The following is a 21,683-nucleotide window of genomic DNA, read 5'->3' on the forward strand; positions in this document are numbered from 1 at the left end:
GTCTCTGTAAAAAATTTACTTGGTAGTGGAAAAGTTTATGGTAGTGTCAACAGTTATATTGTTGTTTTACTTTTATTAATACAGCTGAGTTAATAAAGGTTTAAGTTGTAGTGGTGGAAATGAAGCTAGCATAATGATATTTCATTTGCTTTCAAATTAGAGTTACGTACGTCTAAGCAGCGTCCAACCCCTTAGTTTGGCAAGTTTTTTGGTTCTAGAATCGGCTTATAATAGGGGTATACAGTAACCACTTTTGCGTCGTACCGATTAGTTTTAGGCATTTCTAGTGGCTTAGCTTTTTAAATTCACCATAGACAGACTCTTTAATCAGTTGGCTTGATGGTCTAGGGGTATGATTCTCGCTTTGGGTGCGAGAGGTCCCGGGTTCAAATCCCGGTCAAGCCCTACATTTTACTGAAAATACCAATGAAGGCTTTTCTTGTTGCAGAGCATTGTATTTTAGTATAATTTTCTGTCAAATATTACACTTGATAAACTATGTGCATGACCTGAACTATAACTGAACCATACATGCTACCACAGGCTCAACTCAGGCAGGAAGCGTGTAAAAGTCTATACAAGCTTTGTCTCGGCCAACCCAACAAAAGCTCTCGATATGCCATCATCACACTCTCGGCCCTTTTGGAGCTGCTGCCAGTAGCAGTTAGCATGGAGCCTCTCATGGTTGAAGCAAATGAGCCAGCTGAAAGCCGAAAAGCCAAGCTTGGAGTTTCATGCCAAGATTATCTCTGGCTCACTGGGCAGATTCTGGAGAGTATGAATGACGACTCCGTCAAACAGGTAATGAAGGAATGCTTTCTTTCGTTAAGTTTTGAATGTTTGTCTTTTACTCTCCGTTTCCAACTAATGAACAGCTTATTACCTGTAGTTTATGGGGCAGGTAACTTGTGCTTAAGTTAGCAATGAGCATGCCAGGGTCTTGAACTATTAATCACGATTTCATCTCATCCTGTATCTACATGTTATAAAGAGTTTTCTTACATGAGGTCGTAACTGTATTCAATTGCAGTCCATAGGCTATAAGATATCTAGTGATAGGGTTATCACATGGGTTTGTTCGTTTTACAGTTTGACTTGAATGGCCTGGCTGATAGGCTGAGAGAATATATCGCAAACAGACAGTTCCATGAGCAGAGACATCTCTCTGTTGAGGATGAGGGTCTGATAGGGCTTCTCAACCTCCTCACTGTCGTCATCAAACGCAATGATGTCTACAAGTCTTCCGATGCTGCCAAGGTAAAATGTAGCAGAGTTTGGATTTAACAGGCCCAGTTGCTACCGGCTGTCAGTTGTTCTGCTTCTTTTCCTTTTTCTTTTCCCTCGAGTATCTCGTGGGCCAGTGTTCGTATGAGGTATGCTCGTTGCGTCATGTGATATGGTGGGTATAATGGAATTTTCTTCTATGAGTGAAGGCCGGCTGTTGTACCTCGACTTACCTTCTGTCATTGTGTGCACTAGTGCTGGGCACGGGTAGTAATACTCGTTGAACTCGCGGGTTTATCTTCTCTCGAGTATCGGGTGATAGAGATTTCGGGTATTCCGGTCCTTCGGGTTCGGGTTTTGACTTTCGAGTTCGGGTTTTGGTACACGGATCCGTCGGTAGTGTTATCAAAAACTCGGTCTATTGCACCCTGCGCTCTTAGTCTGGGGCCACAGGGCATTTCTGTGTCATTTTTGCTAAGGAGGCACGACGATGGGGTTTAACGAGTCTTTAATTTAATAGATAGAATAAAACATCTCATACCTTATTTACCATACCTACTAGAAATATTGTAGTCAAGCAGTGATTACTTGTCATTAAAAGGTGAGAAGAAATACTTACATCAAATTTTATTTGCGCGATTAGCCAAATCGGCTTCGTAAACAAATCTATGCCTTTTTTAATACGGCGCGTGTTCGCTATCACCGATAACACATAGGTCCTTAGTCTGTTTCCGCAATCGCCTTGTTAGAAAACGCCATCAGCGTTGATAGTAGCAGTGAAAATTTAATAACTGTTTAAATTGATTACCACAGCTAGCTATTATGGATCACATAATTCATTATAACCAAGTTTTACTAAGCCAACAAGCCTTACTAACAAAAAAGCCGATAATGTAAAGGTTTTTATGAGATTTGGAGCACCATCTACAAAAATCAGAGAGGTCCATAGAACATGCTTAAGTATTAAGCTACCATAGACCCTATCTTCTGCCACCTGTTGACACGAAAATGCCCTGTGGCCCCAGACTATCTTGACTGTTTAACAATCCGCCTGTTAACGCTGCGAGTACGAATGTCAGTCGGCAAAAACTGTGAAAAATGATAAATAAATTGAAAAGAAATATAATTGCTTTGTAAATTTGAAAATATATCTATTTAGAAAATTTAAACATAAAATCCATATCAACAAACCCGATACCCGAAAAACCCGTAGGCAAAGAAATACCCGAGCCTAGCACTACTAGCTACCCGATACTCGAAAAGCCCGAACAGATGGGGCGGGTCTAAACCCGTTGACCAAGAAGTACTCGTGCCCAGCACTAGTGTGCACTCTTACAGTACATCATGTCAATGATGGCTGATGCTCTTACTAGATACGTTTTAGCGAGATCAATCGGACATCAATGTGATAATTTATTGACAATTTTAAACACTTTTCCTCATCTACTTGATGATGTCATTATTTAATAATAAAATTCAATATTCCATAGCTCCAAAATGAATGAAGGGCTTTGTTTTATAGGTAGTCATAACAAACCTTTTTAACTTGATGCTCAAGTTACCTGCTGCAACTTATCTTAGGCTTGTGTCAGGCATTTGCTTGGTTTAATCAAATCAGTAGTTTTTCCATTTACATAGGGACTAGTACCCTGGCCGTCCGGGTCCCCATGAGGGATGGTCAGGTGTAACAGCTAGCTGCATAATAATCCAAAATACAGCATAGTGCCTGAGTGGCAGTGTGCCTGCTAAGCTGACTTCTACAATCGAATCTTTTGCGGTACAACCTTTCTTCCCAGCATGCAACTGTAGCTTCGGACGGACAGACATGGTTCTTATTATAGTAAAGTTTGTTTAAAACCAATCAACCAAATAGAGATAAAAACTCGCTTTTTTCAATGAGCTCTACAGACCTGACAAGTCCTTGATGTATTTACATCATGCGTATATGCTATGAAATATAGCTGATTGTTATAGCACACTATCAGTCTGTTGTTTTTCCGTTGCCTAGTTTTCATAGATTGCTTACAAACAATGTATTTTATAAAAGTGAGACCTGTTCATTCGGACCTTCCTAAATAAGCATTGTGTTCTCTGTGTAGCAACTACTGACTGAGATATTTAATGACCTCTTCCTATTGCCATGCATCACGCAACGCCACCTACCAAAATGCAAAAGTAACACATCAAGGTGCTCTGCCTATGACCTCCTTGTTGAGCTGGTGAAGGGCTCATCTGAAAACTACCGATTTCTGCATGAGAAACTCGTTGAACAGCATGGTATGTTACACCTTAATATGTAGCGTCCCCCTAATCAGTGCTATTTTTGGCTATAAAAGTCTCTCTATGAAACTAGATATGTGTAATCCCCTACCAAGATGAAAAGACAAACACCTCGCATCTTTGTCAATGAGACACGTGAAGGGAGTTGTACATGTATACGAGCTGTTCAGCATCTGTATAGATGAGAGGAGCATCTGTATAGCCTGTCAGGACCACTCATTGGATATGAATAGGAAACTGCTGATCCATATGTTGTTCTGGTTGATTCACTAAATTTGTTCGTTTTTTCAATTCATTTGTTAAAATAGTCTCTGAAATACTTTTTTCAACTTTCAATGGTTGTGTCAAGGTTTTTCCTGTCGCAATTTGGGTCGGTGAACAGCATTTATTTAGTCGGTAGCTCTAGCAAGGATCCTAATTTGTGATGGGGTAGTTCAAACTATGAGCTTAGAATAATAACAGAATATACATGTATGTTTAACTACACAGTACCCGATGGGATGTATACGTAACAACAGTTTTTTAGAGTTGTCCTTCCATAAATATACATTTAAGTGGGTAAATGAGCAATCTGTTAGCTACACAGAGATATCAAATTTGAACGGTCTGCAAGTCATGTGACTTTGGAGCTATTTTTATTTAGTTTCTTAATTTGAAGTATCTTGTTAAGCACACCAGAACTATCAAGCTGGAAATATGTCAATAATATGTCACAATATGTCATAATATGTCATAATTAAAAACTAGTGTAATAATATAGAAATACAATTTGTGTTGGTAGTTTACACACAAATCATATTCCTTACTACACTGCCTCCATTTTTACAGACTGCTGCTCTTTTTGCATATTGTTGATATCTCTCGTTTTGACAGTTTAAGCTTTGAATGTAGATTACTCTGCTAGCTACCCGTGGGACTACTGGCCCATGGAGGATGTGAGGTCACCAAGTGGATTCGTTGGCTTACAGAACCTTGGGGCCACGTGCTACATGGCTACATGCATGCAGCACCTATACATGATTCCTCAAGCCAGGCTTAAGTTACTTACCGCTGATGTATGTATAACTGATGGTTTTCTTTGGTTCATACCGGCTTTTAGTTTTGACTCTCATCTGTTCCGTATCACTTTATCTCTAACATCTCTACATCTCCATTGGCTATATACTCTGCTTTCTACCTGTGTATCTATTTCACTTTCTCAATTTATCATCTCGCTGTCTGTTTTAATCCTCAATTTTGGCTTTCCGCTAGCTTCTCTTTGCTGACAGCCGTACAGCACTTGATCCAATTTACCTCTGCATCTAACTTCACTCATCGTCTTTGGTGTAGGTTTATTTAGTTTGTTTCTCTTTATGTCAAGATTAGCTAGTAATAAATTCTGGTACACATTATTTACTAGTGACATTTTAGCCTATAATTAAGGTGAATATTGGCATGCGCTTGCTTGTCACTGTATACACCTGTTAGAGAGGTGTCACTGTATACACCCGTTAGAGAGGTGTCACTGTATATACCCATTAGAGGTGTCACTCGCGAACTAGCGCTTGATGAATGTAAGATGTTTGATTATGAATCGACCTTTGCTTGATGATCGTGTCGACCTGCCGACCGGCCTTGAAAGACTTGTGACTAGTTTTATCTTATTAGTTAGAACTGTCCAATAAAGTAGTATTTCATTGGCTTGTGGTCTCTTCATTAACTTCTTATTTTAAATTTATGGTACTCGTATATGATTATTTAGTGATTGTAGTACTCCATATGATTGTTCGTTGGTTGTAGTGCAAAGATGTCTACTCTCCATATGCAAATACACTGAAAGAGATTCAGAAGATGTTTGCCTATCTAATGGAGAGTGAACGCAAGTCGTACAACCCAAAGGACTTTTGCAAGGTGAGTGCTTTGATGCCGTCGATTAACCTGGAAATGATTAAAACCAGTTGGGATATAATGTTACATCCAGCTGTAACAATATTTAAAATGACACAGAATCAAGGACGTTATTTGAACAATACGGCATGTTTTTATTTCACCAGCCCAAAAGCATGATAGCGTATATCAAGTTTTTCTAACAATGGGGTGAGGGAGTCATACTGAGCTAGTTCTACTAGCATTGGGGTCAGGGGTTTATACTGAACTAGTTCTACTAGCAATGGGGTCAGAGGTTCATACTGAGCTAGTTCTACTAGCACTGGGGTCAGGGGTTTATACTGAGCTAGTTCTACTAGCATTGGGGTCAGGGGTTTATACTGAGCTAGTTCTACTAGCACTGGGGTCAGGGGTTTATACTGAACTAGTTCTACTAGCACTGGGGTCAGGGGTTTATACTGAGCTAGTTCTACTAGCACTGGGGTCAGGGGTTCATACTGAGCTAGTTCTATTAGCATTGGGGTCAGGGGTTTATACTGAACTAGTTCTACTAGCATTGGGGTCAGGGGTTTATACTGAGCTAGTTCTATTAGCAATGGGGTCAGGGGTTCATACTGAGCTAGTTCTACTAGCATTGGGGTCAGGGGTTTATACTGAACTAGTTCTACTAGCATTGGGGTCAGGGGTTTATACTGAACTAGTTCTATTAGCATTGGGGTCAGGGGTTTATACTGAACTAGTTCTATTAGCAATGGGGTCAGGGGTTCATACGGAGCTAGTTCTACTAGCATTGGGGTCAGGGGTTTATACTGAACTAGTTCTATTAGCATTGGGGTCAGGGGTTCATACTGAGCTAGTTCTACTAGCATTGGGGTCAGGGGTTCATACTGAACTAGTTCTACTAGCATTGGGGTCAGAGGTTTATACTGAACTAGTTCTATTAGCATTGGGGTCAGGGGTTTATACTGAACTAGTTCTATTAGCAATGGGGTCAGGGGTTCATACGGAGCTAGTTCTACTAGCATTGGGGTCAGGGGTTTATACTGAACTAGTTCTACTAGCATTGGGGTCAGGGGTTTATACTGAACTAGTTCTATTAGCATTGGGGTCAGGGGTTTATACTGAACTAGTTCTATTAGCAATGGGGTCAGGGGTTCATACGGAGCTAGTTCTACTAGCATTGGGGTCAGGGGTTTATACTGAACTAGTTCTACTAGCATTGGGGTCAGGGGTTCATACTGAGCTAGTTCTACTAGCATTGGGGTCAGGGGTTTATACTGAACTAGTTCTATTAGCATTGGGGTCAGGGGTTCATACTGAGCTAGTTCTACTAGCATTGGGGTCAGGGGTTCATACTGAACTAGTTCTACTAGCATTGGGGTCAGAGGTTTATACTGAACTAGTTCTATTAGCAATGGGGTCAGGGGTTTATACTGAACTAGTTCTACTAGCATTGGGGTCAGGGGTTCATACTGAGCTAGTTCTACTAGCATTGGGGTCAGAGGTTCATACTGAGCTAGTTCTACTAGCATTGGGGTCAGGGGTTTATACGGAGCTAGTTCTACTAGCATTGGGGTCAGGGGTTCATACTGAGCTAGTTCTACTAGCATTGGGGTCAGGGGTTTATACGGAGCTAGTTCTACTAGCATTGGTGTCAGGGGTTTATACTGAACTAGTTCTACTAGCATTGGGGTCAGAGGTTTATACTGAGCTAGTTCTACTAGCATTGGGGTCAGGGGTTCATACGGAGCTAGTTCTACTAGCATTGGGGTCAGGGGTTCATACTGAGCTAGTTCTACTAGCATTGGGGTCAGGGGTTTATACGGAGCTAGTTCTACTAGCATTGGGGTCAGGGGTTTATACTGAGCTAGTTCTACTAGCATTGGGGTCAGGGGTTTATACGGAGCTAGTTCTACTAGCATTGGGGTCAGGGGTTTATACTGAACTAGTTCTATTAGCAATGGGGTCAGGGGTTCATACTGAGCTAGTTCTACTAGCATTGGGGTCAGGGGTTTATACGGAGCTAGTTCTACTAGCATTGGGGTCAGGGGTTTATACTGAACTAGTTCTATTAGCAATGGGGTCAGGGGTTCATACGGAGCTAGTTCTACTAGCATTGGGGTCAGGGGTTTATACTGAGCTAGTTCTACTAGCATTGGGGTCAGGGGTTCATACGGAGCTAGTTCTACTAGCATTGGGGTCAGGGGTTCATACTGAGCTAGTTCTACTAGCATTGGGGTCAGGGGTTTATACGGAGCTAGTTCTACTAGCATTGGTGTCAGGGGTTTATACTGAACTAGTTCTACTAGCATTGGGGTCAGAGGTTTATACTGAACTAGTTCTATTAGCAATGGGGTCAGGGGTTCATACTGAGCTAGTTCTACTAGCATTGGGGTCAGGGGTTCATACTGAGCTAGTTCTACTAGCATTGGGGTCAGGGGTTTATACTGAGCTAGTTCTACTAGCATTGGGGTCAGAGGTTCATACTGAGCTAGTTCTACTAGCATTGGGGTCAGGGGTTTATACGGAGCTAGTTCTACTAGCATTGGGGTCAGGGGTTTATACTGAACTAGTTCTATTAGCAATGGGGTCAGGGGTTCATACTGAGCTAGTTCTACTAGCATTGGGGTCAGGGGTTTATACGGAGCTAGTTCTACTAGCATTGGGGTCAGGGGTTTATACTGAACTAGTTCTATTAGCAATGGGGTCAGGGGTTCATACGGAGCTAGTTCTACTAGCATTGGGGTCAGGGGTTTATACTGAACTAGTTCTATTAGCAATGGGGTCAGGGGTTCATACTGAGCTAGTTCTACTAGCATTGGGGTCAGGGGTTCATACTGAGCTAGTTCTACTAGCATTGGGGTCAGGGGTTTATACTGAACTAGTTCTATTAGCAATGGGGTCAGGGGTTCATACGGAGCTAGTTCTACTAGCATTGGTGTCAGGGGTTTATACTGAACTAGTTCTACTAGCATTGGGGTCAGAGGTTTATACTGAACTAGTTCTATTAGCAATGGGGTCAGGGGTTCATACTGAGCTAGTTCTACTAGCATTGGGGTCAGGGGTTCATACTGAGCTAGTTCTACTAGCATTGGGGTCAGGGGTTCATACTGAGCTAGTTCTACTAGCATTGGGGTCAGAGGTTCATACTGAGCTAGTTCTACTAGCATTGGGGTCAGGGGTTTATACTGAACTAGTTCTATTAGCAATGGGGTCAGGGGTTCATACTGAGCTAGTTCTACTAGCATTGGGGTCAGGGGTTCATACTGAACTAGTTCTACTAGCATTGGGGTCAGAGGTTCATACTGAGCTAGTTCTACTAGCATTGGGGTCAGGGGTTCATACGGAGCTAGTTCTACTAGCATTGGGGTCAGGGGTTCATACTGAGCTAGTTCTACTAGCATTGGGGTCAGGGGTTCATACTGAGCTAGTTCTACTAGCATTGGGGTCAGGGGTTTATACTGAACTAGTTCTATTAGCAATGGGGTCAGGGGTTCATACGGAGCTAGTTCTACTAGCATTGGGGTCAGGGGTTTATACTGAACTAGTTCTACTAGCATTGGGGTCAGGGGTTCATACTGAGCTAGTTCTACTAGCATTGGGGTCAGGGGTTCATACTGAGCTAGTTCTATTAGCATTGGGGTCAGGGGTTCATACTGAGCTAGTTCTATTAGCATTGGGGTCAGGGGTTCATACTGAGCTAGTTCTACTAGCATTGGGGTCAGGGGTTCATACTGAGCTAGTTCTACTAGCATTGGGGTCAGGGGTTCATACTGAGCTAGTTCTACTAGCATTGGGGTCAGGGGTTCATACTGAGCTAGTTCTATTAGCATTGGGGTCAGGGGTTCATACTGAGCTAGTTCTACTAGCATTGGGGTCAGGGGTTTATACTGAACTAGTTCTATTAGCATTGGGGTCAGGGGTTCATACCAAGCTAGTTCTACTAGCAATGGCTCAGGGGGTCACACTGAGCTAAACTGTTGCTGATATTGGTTTTTAATTATTGATCTTTGTTATGGTTTATTATTGTTTAATAACATGAGAGCCCATAAAAATTTACATCATGAGTCAAAGCAGCTTCATAGTCCATGTTAGCGCTGGTGATTGAATTTGTTTGCAAATATATATGGCTGTATCACTGAGGGAGGATCCATTTCAGGACTATTTCAGGATGCTGGGAAAGGTTTCTACTTCCCATACTGTGGTTGACATAGAGATGTGTATGTTCTTTTTTTGCAGCTGTTTGTTACTCTATAATTATTATATTGTGTATGGAAAAAGAATTTATGGTAGGACTGAGTGAAGATTTTTGTAGAATATTTTGTACATCGGTCAGACTATCTGACCAGTTTCTACAGTTCGCTGTTTTAGTTTGTTTGATACTAGTTTTAAACATGCCTTCATTGTCAGTAAAAAAACCTACTAAAAGTGTTATTAATGGCATTCGTCACTTTAAACCTCTCCTATGTATTCTTACCAGGATCTCATTTGTTCTTTCTCTCCATTCTGCTGTTTATTTCTATAATGTTTTAATATTCTCACATGGATATTGTCAATGCCTAAGAGTTGATGGTATGACTCATCAATTTGTATTTTGTAATTACTGTAAAAGGAAATTTGGTACAGAATAGACATCTCTGTTGAGTTATGTTAAATTGCACCAAAGCCTGTGGCCAATCGTTTGAAACTAGGCTACTAGTGCTTCTGTTGACAGGTCTATGAAATGGACCGACAGCCATTGAATACAGGAGAGCAGAAGGACATGACAGAATTTTTCACGGATTTCATCACCAAGCTGGAGGACATGTCACCTGATTTAGTAAGGATGTTGTTCGATTCCTTCTTCACTTGAAAATTGGACATTATACCTTTTGTCTGAACTGCAGTACACTGGAACCTCTAAATAGGGGATTAATTTGATTTAAACATTGTACACATGTTTAAAATTTTTGTTTTTAATAGATTTTTTTGTAAAAAAAAAAACCATTAAACACTCTGCGGTAGATCACATTTTACCAAACCTAATACTTGAAAAGGCATTTAATACTCACTCATCTCCCAACACACACTTTCACCCTCCCCTTCCTCTGACTTTATAATCCTCTACTACAGAAACAGACCTAATATTTGAAAAGGCATTTAATACTCACTCCTCTCCCAACACACACATTCACCCTCCCCTTCCTCTGACTTTATAATCCTCTACTACAGAAACAGACCTAATATTTGAAAAGGCATTTAATACTCACTCATCTCCCAACACACACTTTCACCCTCCCCTTCCTCTGACTTTATAATCCTCTACTACAGAAACAGACCTAATACTTGAAAAGGCATTTAATACTCACTCATCTCCCAACACACACTTTCACCCTCCCCTTCCTCTGACTTTATAATCCTCTACTACAGAAACAGACCTAATATTTGAAAAGGCATTTAATACTCACTCATCTCCCAACACACACTTTCACCCTCCCCTTCCTCTGACTTTATAATCCTCTACTACAGAAACAGACCTAATATTTGAAAAGGCATTTAATACTCACTCATCTCCCAACACACACTTTCACCCTCCCCTTCCTCTGACTTTATAATCCTCTACTACATAAACAGACCTAATATTTGAAAAGGCATTTAATACTCACTCATCTCCCAACACACACTTTCACCCTCCCCTTCCTCTGACTTTATAATCCTCTACTACAGAAACAGACCTAATATTTGAAAAGGCATTTAATACTCACTCATCTCCCAACACACACTTTCACCCTCCCCTTCCTCTGACTTTATAATCCTCTACTACAGAAACAGACCTAATATTTGAAAAGGCATTTAATACTCACTCATCTCCCAACACACACTTTCACCCTCCCCTTCCTCTGACTTTATAATCCTCTACTACAGAAACAGACCTAATATTTGAAAAGGCATTTAATACTCACTCATCTCCCAACACACACTTTCACCCTCCCCTTCCTCTGACTTTATAATCCTCTACTACAGAAACAGACCTAATATTTGAAAAGGCATTTAATACTCACTCATCTCCCAACACACACTTTCACCCTCCCCTTCCTCTGACTTTATAATCCTCTACTACAGAAACAGACCTAATATTTGAAAAGGCATTTAATACTCACTCATCTCCCAACACACACTTTCACCCTCCCCTTCCTCTGACTTTATAATCCTCTACTACAGAAACAGACCTAATATTTGAAAAGGCATTTAATACTCACTCATCTCCCAACACACACTTTCACCCTCCCCTTCCTCTGACTTTATAATCCTCTACTACAGAAACAGACCTAATATTTGAAAAGGCATTTAATACTCACTCATCTCCCAACACACACTTTCACCCTCCCCTTCCTCTGACTTTGTAATCCTCTACTACATAAACAGACCTAATATTTGAAAAGGCATTTAATACTCACTCATCTCCCAACACACACTTTCACCCTCCCCTTCCTCTGACTTTATAATCCTCTACTACAGAAACAGACCTAATATTTGAAAAGGCATTTAATACTCACTCATCTCCCAACACACACTTTCACCCTCCCCTTCCTCTGACTTTATAATCCTCTACTACAGAAACAGACCTAATATTTGAAAAGGCATTTAATACTCACTCATCTCCCAACACACACTTTCACCCTCCCCTTCCTCTGACTTTATAATCCTCTACTACAGAAACAGACCTAATATTTGAAAAGGCATTTAATACTCACTCATCTCCCAACACACACTTTCACCCTCCCCTTCCTCTGACTTTATAATCCTCTACTACATAAACAGACCTAATATTTGAAAAGGCATTTAATACTCACTCATCTCCCAACACACACTTTCACCCTCCCCTTCCTCTGACTTTATAATCCTCTACTACATAAACAGACCTAATATTTGAAAAGGCATTTAATACTCACTCATCTCCCAACACACACTTTCACCCTCCCCTTCCTCTGACTTTATAATCCTCTACTACAGAAACAGACCTAATATTTGAAAAGGCATTTAATACTCACTCATCTCCCAACACACACTTTCACCCTCCCCTTCCTCTGACTTTATAATCCTCTACTACATAAACAGACCTAATATTTGAAAAGGCATTTAATACTCACTCATCTCCCAACACACACTTTCACCCTCCCCTTCCTCTGACTTTATAATCCTCTACTACATAAACAGACCTAATATTTGAAAAGGCATTTAATACTCACTCATCTCCCAACACACACTTTCACCCTCCCCTTCCTCTGACTTTATAATCCTCTACTACATAAACAGACCTAATATTTGAAAAGGCATTTAATACTCACTCATCTCCCAACACACACTTTCACCCTCCCCTTCCTCTGACTTTATAATCCTCTACTACATAAACAGACCTAATATTTGAAAAGGCATTTAATACTCACTCATCTCCCAACACACACTTTCACCCTCCCCTTCCTCTGACTTTATAATCCTCTACTACAGAAACAGACCTAATATTTGAAAAGGCATTTAATACTCACTCATCTCCCAACACACACTTTCACCCTCCCCTTCCTCTGACTTTGTAATCCTCTACTACATAAACAGACCTAATATTTGAAAAGGCATTTAATACTCACTCATCTCCCAACACACACTTTCACCCTCCCCTTCCTCTGACTTTATAATCCTCTACTACATAAACAGACCTAATATTTGAAAAGGCATTTAATACTCACTCATCTCCCAACACACACTTTCACCCTCCCCTTCCTCTGACTTTATAATCCTCTACTACAGAAACAGACCTAATATTTGAAAAGGCATTTAATACTCACTCATCTCCCAACACACACTTTCACCCTCCCCTTCCTCTGACTTTATAATCCTCTACTACATAAACAGACCTAATATTTGAAAAGGCATTTAATACTCACTCATCTCCCAACACACACTTTCACCCTCCCCTTCCTCTGACTTTATAATCCTCTACTACATAAACAGACCTAATATTTGAAAAGGCATTTAATACTCACTCATCTCCCAACACACACTTTCACCCTCCCCTTCCTCTGACTTTATAATCCTCTACTACATAAACAGACCTAATATTTGAAAAGGCATTTAATACTCACTCATCTCCCAACACACACTTTCACCCTCCCCTTCCTCTGACTTTATAATCCTCTACTACATAAACAGACCTAATATTTGAAAAGGCATTTAATACTCACTCATCTCCCAACACACACTTTCACCCTCCCCTTCCTCTGACTTTATAATCCTCTACTACAGAAACAGACGTAATATTTGAAAAGGCATTTAATACTCACTCATCTCCCAACACACACTTTCACCCTCCCCTTCCTCTGACTTTATAATCCTCTACTACATAAACAGACCTAATATTTGAAAAGGCATTTAATACTCACTCATCTCCCAACACACACTTTCACCCTCCCCTTCCTCTGACTTTATAATCCTCTACTACATAAACAGACCTAATATTTGAAAAGGCATTTAATACTCACTCATCTCCCAACACACACTTTCACCCTCCCCTTCCTCTGACTTTATAATCCTCTACTACATAAACAGACCTAATATTTGAAAAGGCATTTAATACTCACTCATCTCCCAACACACACTTTCACCCTCCCCTTCCTCTGACTTTATAATCCTCTACTACATAAACAGACCTAATATTTGAAAAGGCATTTAATACTCACTCATCTCCCAACACACACTTTCACCCTCCCCTTCCTCTGACTTTATAATCCTCTACTACATAAACAGACCTAATATTTGAAAAGGCATTTAATACTCACTCATCTCCCAACACACACTTTCACCCTCCCCTTCCTCTGACTTTATAATCCTCTACTACATAAACAGACCTAATATTTGAAAAGGCATTTAATACTCACTCATCTCCCAACACACACTTTCACCCTCCCCTTCCTCTGACTTTATAATCCTCTACTACAGAAACAAACCTAATATTTGAAAAGGCATTTAATACTCACTCATCTCCCAACACACACTTTCACCCTCCCCTTCCTCTGACTTTATAATCCTCTACTACATAAACAGACCTAATATTTGAAAAGGCATTTAATACTCACTCATCTCCCAACACACACTTTCACCCTCCCCTTCCTCTGACTTTATAATCCTCTACTACAGAAACAGACCTAATATTTGAAAAGGCATTTAATACTCACTCATCTCCCAACACACACTTTCACCCTCCCCTTCCTCTGACTTTATAATCCTCTACTACAGAAACAAACCTAATATTTGAAAAGGCATTTAATACTCACTCATCTCCCAACACACACTTTCACCCTCCCCTTCCTCTGACTTTATAATCCTCTACTACATAAACAGACCTAATATTTGAAAAGGCATTTAATACTCACTCATCTCCCAACACACACTTTCACCCTCCCCTTCCTCTGACTTTATAATCCTCTACTACAGAAACAGACCTAATATTTGAAAAGGCATTTAATACTCACTCATCTCCCAACACACACTTTCACCCTCCCCTTCCTCTGACTTTATAATCCTCTACTACAGAAACAGACCTAATATTTGAAAAGGCATTTAATACTCACTCATCTCCCAACACACACTTTCACCCTCCCCTTCCTCTGACTTTATAATCCTCTACTACAGAAACAGACCTAATATTTGAAAAGGCATTTAATACTCACTCATCTCCCAACACACACTTTCACCCTCCCCTTCCTCTGACTTTATAATCCTCTACTACAGAAACAGACCTAATATTTGAAAAGGCATTTAATACTCACTCATCTCCCAACACACACTTTCACCCTCCCCTTCCTCTGACTTTATAATCCTCTACTACAGAAACAGACCTAATATTTGAAAAGGCATTTAATACTCACTCATCTCCCAACACACACTTTCACCCTCCCCTTCCTCTGACTTTATAATCCTCTACTACAGAAACAGACCTAATATTTGAAAAGGCATTTAATACTCACTCATCTCCCAACACACACTTTCACCCTCCCCTTCCTCTGACTTTATAATCCTCTACTACAGAAACATAAAAAGCGGAGTCCTGAGTTGTCATTTTTGTAACTGTTTTTTCTAATAAAGATTTTTAGATTAAATCATCTTATTTGGTTACATAGCCAATGCTGCTATAAAATATTACTAAAATCATTTATGTTAACTCTTAACAGCTTGAAAACATTTTCTTTTGATCTAAAAACACGTTCTAATAGTAGTCATCTTATATAATAATGTAATAATGCAATAAGAGAATAAGTGTGATGATATTGAATATATTAAATAATAAATGAAATCAATATAAACTATAAATTAAATAACACATTAAATATAATATGAGTTTATTATTAGCAGTTATCATAGAGGAAGACAGTGGTGGCTTACAGGGGTGTGTGGGTGGAGGAGTGAAATGAAACATTACATTTATTACCATTAATTTTTATAAATTACTTTTTGTTGATGTGCGTACTATTGGGATAAGTGCTACGTGTATCTCATTCACTCACCCATCTAGTGGAATCATCTAACTTTTCAGAATTGTGATGTTCTCACGCACGTAGAACAAGATTTTTGGTAATAAGAATCTCATAGCTCGAGCTCCTCAGAATAGCTAGCATGCAGAGGTTCCTCTGTTCTTAACGATTGTGTATATCCTTAAACAATATTTTTAGCCTGTTTATTATTATTATTATTATCATTATTTCTTGTTGATATAGCTACTGTGGTTTTGTAGAAATCATTTGTAAAAGATCTGTTTGGAGGAGTTATCTCAAATAATGTTATGTCTATGGAGTGTCCACACTTCAGCACCAGACCTGAGGAATTCTACACAGTCAGGTGTCAAGTGGTTGACATGAGGACTCTCTATGTATGTCAATGTCTTACATTACCTCCTTATTTCATATATTATGGCAGTCTAGAAGTTTTTTTTTCATTTAAAAATGGGAACATTTTGGGTTTGGTTTCATAAATTGTTTGTTTGGGTTTACCAGCCTATGTTTGCAGCAGTGTCAAAAACTGATGTGTTGTTTACTATGATCTCTCGCTACTGACACTTCACCTTTCGTAGTCAGAGTTGTGAATTGTCAATAACCGCAGCTCTATCATGCATGACTCAAAGAAAGGGTGCAGGTTTCAAGATAATTCGACCACGGGTTGAGAAAATAAAAGAACAAGCTAATAGCCTATGACCTTCTTAGATTAACAACTATATTTGGGGAAAGGTCATTAGTGAATGATTAGCTGTCGTTTATCAAAGGCTACATAGGTGAAGGTTATTTGCTTATCGCCGGTAAGATGAACAAGCAAGCCAATCTGGTATGTTGTTTTCAAATAAAGCAATGGTGAACCAAGGATTTTTTACCATGGGCTCTGTTTACTTTTTCAATAACTGGCCCAAGACGAATAGGCTATGGTATATCATATGTATGTAAGTCAGTACATTGTCAGTACTGATCTTCTTAACTGTGATAGTGAGGATTCACTGTTGGTTTTGTTATAGAACAATGAGTAATAACATCTCCACAATGTTCTTTTAGCCAAGTTTTGCATTTGTCCTCTTAGGAATCTCTAGACGAGTTGTGTGTCAAGGACACCCTTGATGGAGACAACATGTACAATTGCTCGCAATGTGGTACTAAAGTGCGTGCGGAGAAGCGCGCTTGCTTTAAACGCCTTCCCAAGATGCTCTGCTTTAATACTATGCGTTACACATTCAACATGGTGGCTATGCAGAAGGAGAAGATTAATACACATTTCTCCTTTCCTCATACTCTCAACATGGCGCCATATCTCGAGTCGAACCTCCTCAAGGTAACTCTTTTCTTTCGCTATACGCATTTATGAAAGTCTTACTCCTTGATGCTCAATTGTGTCAGTGTTTAATAAAACCTGGAAGATTCTCAGTTTTATTTCAAACATATGGACTTTATTGATGACTTTAATGGACTTTATTGATGAGGTGTTGGCTCATCTTATTCGCTATTAAACACTGTTTCCTTGATTCGATTGGGTTTGGAGATGCCCTTTGCCCACGAATTCACACCTTACCATTTTAACGATTCGGAGTTGTGCCATAGATCTTTCTAAGATTCGCGATGTGTCCTTCAAAACAAAACTTATTAAAGTAGACTCGCTCTCAGGTCAAGGTCACTTTTCAATTCCTTCCTAGTCAGCTAGTTACTAGAAAAGAACTTATTTTGTTATCATCATGCGAGCAACTTATCTTTGGTATGTAAATGTAAAATTACCAACAGTAGTGAGTAACAGTAAAACATTTTCGTAGCAGAGACCCTTGTGCTAAAAGTTTTTTACCTCCACCGGGGTGAGCTTAGCCAAGTATTATTGATTTGAATCCATCAGCAGTAAGGGTTTTTATAATGTCAAAGTACTCTCATGGTGAAGGCCTTCACACGAGTTTTGTGAAGTGAAATGGCAACGAATGCATTTAGATTTTATCGTTTTTATGATTCAGAGTGGATGCAACTTCAAACCCATTCGAAACATGGAAACGCAGTGATTGTTTTTTTACTTCAAAAAGACAAAAGACATGTTCGGATATGTAAGGACATTTACACTGATGATAGCGTTTTGGTTTGTTGTCAATTTTAGTAAGTCAATGTAGAGTTAATGATTGGGTGAGAAGGCTTCCACATGGAACCAGCCAGCTCTATGCTTTATAATTTGTTTACCACTGGTGCCAACCATTCAGTGCTCAACCTTGAATATTAGTGTGTATAAATATATATAAAAATTAATAATAACAGTAAAAAGTAAATGTACTTGCTACAATTCAATCTGGACAGTGATTGGCTGTTACGGGTGATTGTGTCACTTTAATCTGTCAGTGCTACATTTCTGTGTTTTTCTAAACTTTCATCATTTACATTAGACTATTTTCCAACTTGAAAAACATACCTTCAGAAGATTTAACAATGATAAAATGGCATGAAATGACCTGTAAACACTTAATATCAACAACTGCTTTCCTGAATGTATAAGTGACTTTAGAGTTCTAATATTTGAGTACTAGTATAATGAGGGACATTTGCAGACTGACAAACTGCGAACGGAAAAGGAAGGGTCTTCTGAAGATACTCCCGAGCATGAGGAAGAGGAATCACAGAATACAGACTATGAACTCATAGGCATCACGGTTCATACCGGGACTGCTGATGGCGGCCATTACTATAGCTTTATAAAGGATAAGATATCTGTTGAACCTTCAAAGTATAACTCATGGTAAGTTGTTCATTCTAAGTTCATTTCATCTGTTCTTATCTATTCTGCCTAACATGGCCCCTATCTTTTTATCACATCTATCTTACCCATTTTTCCATCACTTTTATGTATTAGATTTTTCTTTGTCTTTGCTTTCTCTCCATCCGTCTCATGTTCCAAAATCTCCTAATTAGCTTGTCACACTCCTGAGATAAGATGCATGTCAGGAGTGTGACAAGTCAATTTTGGACAAGCCAAGATTTTGGAACAGGAGATGAATGGAGAGAAAGCCAAGACAAGGAAAAATCTAATACATTGAAGAGATGGAAAGAATGGGAAGAAGCATTTTATCTTTTTCACTTTTCCCACATCTTACCGTCTTTTACCCCTCTTCCCTTCTCCATTCTCTCCCTGTCCTTGTCTATACTTCCAACTTTTCATGTGTTTGTCTAAACTCTAAAGGTACATGTATGTTGACAGATCCGTTATTGGTTTTACACTTAGTATAAAATCTCCATAACCCTGTTTATCATCTAACTCATGTCCTTATGGGGTGTATACTTTCACATTGGTTTTCAGGTTTCTCTTCAATGACTCTGAGGTAAAGACATTCGATTCGTCGCAGATTGCTCAAGAGTGTTTCGGTGGGGAGATGACCAGCACTACATATGACACAATAGCTGATAAATTTATGGACTTTTCATTCGAGAGGGTATGTTAGCCAGTTAATGCTATCCTCTGTCTTATTTCATCGCTGGTGACAGAATGACTCGAATTGTTTTCTTCTGAACTACTTTGTATAATCTTCAACTGTTAATTAATAAGTTAGGTCATGGTTAACTCCATGTATTCACCGGTGCATGCTGATGAAGGTGAGATAACCGTTTGAACCTCTTCATCAATGTCATCAGAGAATTGTTATTCACTTGTCAGGTTTGATCGGTAAGCATAACATAACTATAGCAGCCACTCACAATGCCAACCAATGACACACTACAGCAAGTGTCATTGGTTGACATTGCTTAAAAATGAAAGGATATTTGTTGAACATCTTTTAAACTCTACACTAAAAGTGATCTTCTGTCCCAAGCAAATCAGAGGCTGGTGGTTATTTAACTCATATATTTAGCTCAAGTGTGACACGTTTGAGTGCTATTGTAATTGTGAGCTAAACTTTGTCATGTATGATGGGGAGAATACCTTTTTGTCTAAGAATTTTCAGAGGTGTGGTATTGCAGGCGCAGAACTGTCCTGTGTCAATTCACAATAGTAGAGTGACCTTTTCAGATGCTTGTCATAGTTAGAGATTGTCATTCCATGTACACGCGCGCACACACACACAGATGTATGCCGCATTAGCGCTAATGCAATTCATGCTCTTTTTCTAGACTAACTCGGCATACATGCTGTTCTACAAGAGGATTGATGAGGGACAAGATGAAAGGGAGCCTTCGTCACCAGTCGCTGACAGTGACAAGCAGGTGGCACAACAGCAGGGGTGTCAGCAGAGGTATGAGTTTGCCATGTCCGACGAACTCTCTGAATGGATTTGGAAGGACAACATCGCCTTTTTGCGAGACAAGAACATCTTCTGTCACAATTACTTTGGGTTAGTGGAGTATTCATCTACTACGGGGTTACTGTAAAACCTTTATTTGAACTCCATGGCATTCTATTTTTCAGCCCTTCTTTTACAATGGCATTTAATTAGAGGTGACGTTCAATAAAAGGGTGGCGTTCAATTTTTCAACTAGTTGTTCAGGATTTTGGGAATTTAAATTTTATTTAACGAATAACGAATGATACCATAACACTCTACATAAAGTTATAATATAAGATAATTTAACAAACAACGAACGAACAACTATAAGACAAGAAATATGATACAAAACATATAATACAAAATAACATGAGATTACTGGTATGTAATAAAATGTTTAACGTTGAAAATCAAATGATACAAAATGATACACGCTATTGCAATAGGTCTCATTTTCTAGAATTATTAGCTCATCAGCCGCTCAGCCTCGAATAGTTGAATGTCATTTTTATTAGTAATGTCAGCATTAGCAGCACTTGCTGGAGACATTCCGGTCCAGTCTTAATCAGGCCATCTGACCTAAAACGATGAATCTTGTTATCCTCAGAGCCGTCTAGAGCGTTAGTCAGCCCACATCTCTTGAATGACTTAACAATTAGCATCTTCGGATTCGTGCCTGCTCGGCATGTCTGCCAATGTTCATAGGTGCATTCTCGAAAGTGCTCTGAGGAAGTTTAACACACAACTTGTGCCGTAGAAACGTTTTAATTGAATGCCAAGACCTCAATGTAGTAGGCTCAATCTCTAGGTACCATGATCCAGGCGTGTTTATTCACATGTTTGATGCGTGGTCAATGCATTTAATATTGGCCCACAAAACTCGAAATCACACAGGTCCTTTAGTACAATATGCCCAGTTAGGTAACTTTCATTACCTGGGACAACAGTTGATTACAAAAAACATGGTTTTATTGAATGCGTGAAATATTTGTGAAAATATTTCGACAAATGAGGTTGCATGAAAGTGTAAACAGAAGCCATCGTGTTCAGCTACATCCCATTTGAGACATTTTGGAAAGAGATTCCAAACTACGGCGTTTTCGTAAGGCTGCGATTAACTATTCGTTTTTGAACTTTTAAGAGCTTGTAATCACATTTCCACGTATTTTGCACTTGCAGCACAGCAGAGGAAGACATGGTGAACCTTTTGATACCAAATAACTGTAATGTGAATTTTGTTGCAAGTCAACCTTCAAAGGAAAATCTAATCTAGTTTCACCAAATATTGTTCAGTCTCCAGACAGAAGTTGAACCCAATTATTGTGTTATTTATGACTCGATTCATTTTAACATAACGTGAGCCGCATGTATTATTCTTAACTTTTTATGCAGTTGAATTACTTCCTTCTCAGTCACAAGTCAGTCTGGAGTTTTTTAGACACATTCTTTAGACAAGTGTTACCAAACCCACACATATTCATGTAGTAGATGTAGCTGTGTGCTAGCATTTATACACTTGCTT

The 21,683-nt window shown here is 39.4% G+C and overlaps 1 protein-coding gene and 1 non-coding gene across 2 annotated transcripts in view; both read left to right on the top strand.

Moving 5' to 3' along the window:
* LOC137400659 (ubiquitin carboxyl-terminal hydrolase 34-like) overlaps positions 1-21,683 on the top strand; it is a 96,081-nt gene that overhangs the window by 41,165 nt on the left and 33,233 nt on the right. Inside the window, exons 32-42 of the mRNA XM_068086991.1 lie at positions 544-801; positions 1,090-1,257; positions 3,324-3,501; positions 4,396-4,559; positions 5,284-5,394; positions 10,085-10,189; positions 16,136-16,270; positions 16,966-17,214; positions 18,455-18,642; positions 19,201-19,333; positions 20,010-20,230. Coding sequence (XP_067943092.1) covers positions 544-801; positions 1,090-1,257; positions 3,324-3,501; positions 4,396-4,559; positions 5,284-5,394; positions 10,085-10,189; positions 16,136-16,270; positions 16,966-17,214; positions 18,455-18,642; positions 19,201-19,333; positions 20,010-20,230 — 1,910 coding nt within the window. The remainder of the gene's footprint in view (positions 1-543; positions 802-1,089; positions 1,258-3,323; positions 3,502-4,395; positions 4,560-5,283; positions 5,395-10,084; positions 10,190-16,135; positions 16,271-16,965; positions 17,215-18,454; positions 18,643-19,200; positions 19,334-20,009; positions 20,231-21,683) is intronic.
* Positions 334-405, top strand: Trnap-ugg (transfer RNA proline (anticodon UGG)). The gene has a single exon. It is a non-coding gene; the product is annotated as a tRNA-Pro (tRNA).

The sequence above is a fragment of the Watersipora subatra genome, chromosome 7 (assembly GCF_963576615.1).
Source record: "Watersipora subatra chromosome 7, tzWatSuba1.1, whole genome shotgun sequence".
NCBI classification, from domain to species: Eukaryota; Metazoa; Bryozoa; class Gymnolaemata; order Cheilostomatida; family Watersiporidae; genus Watersipora; species Watersipora subatra.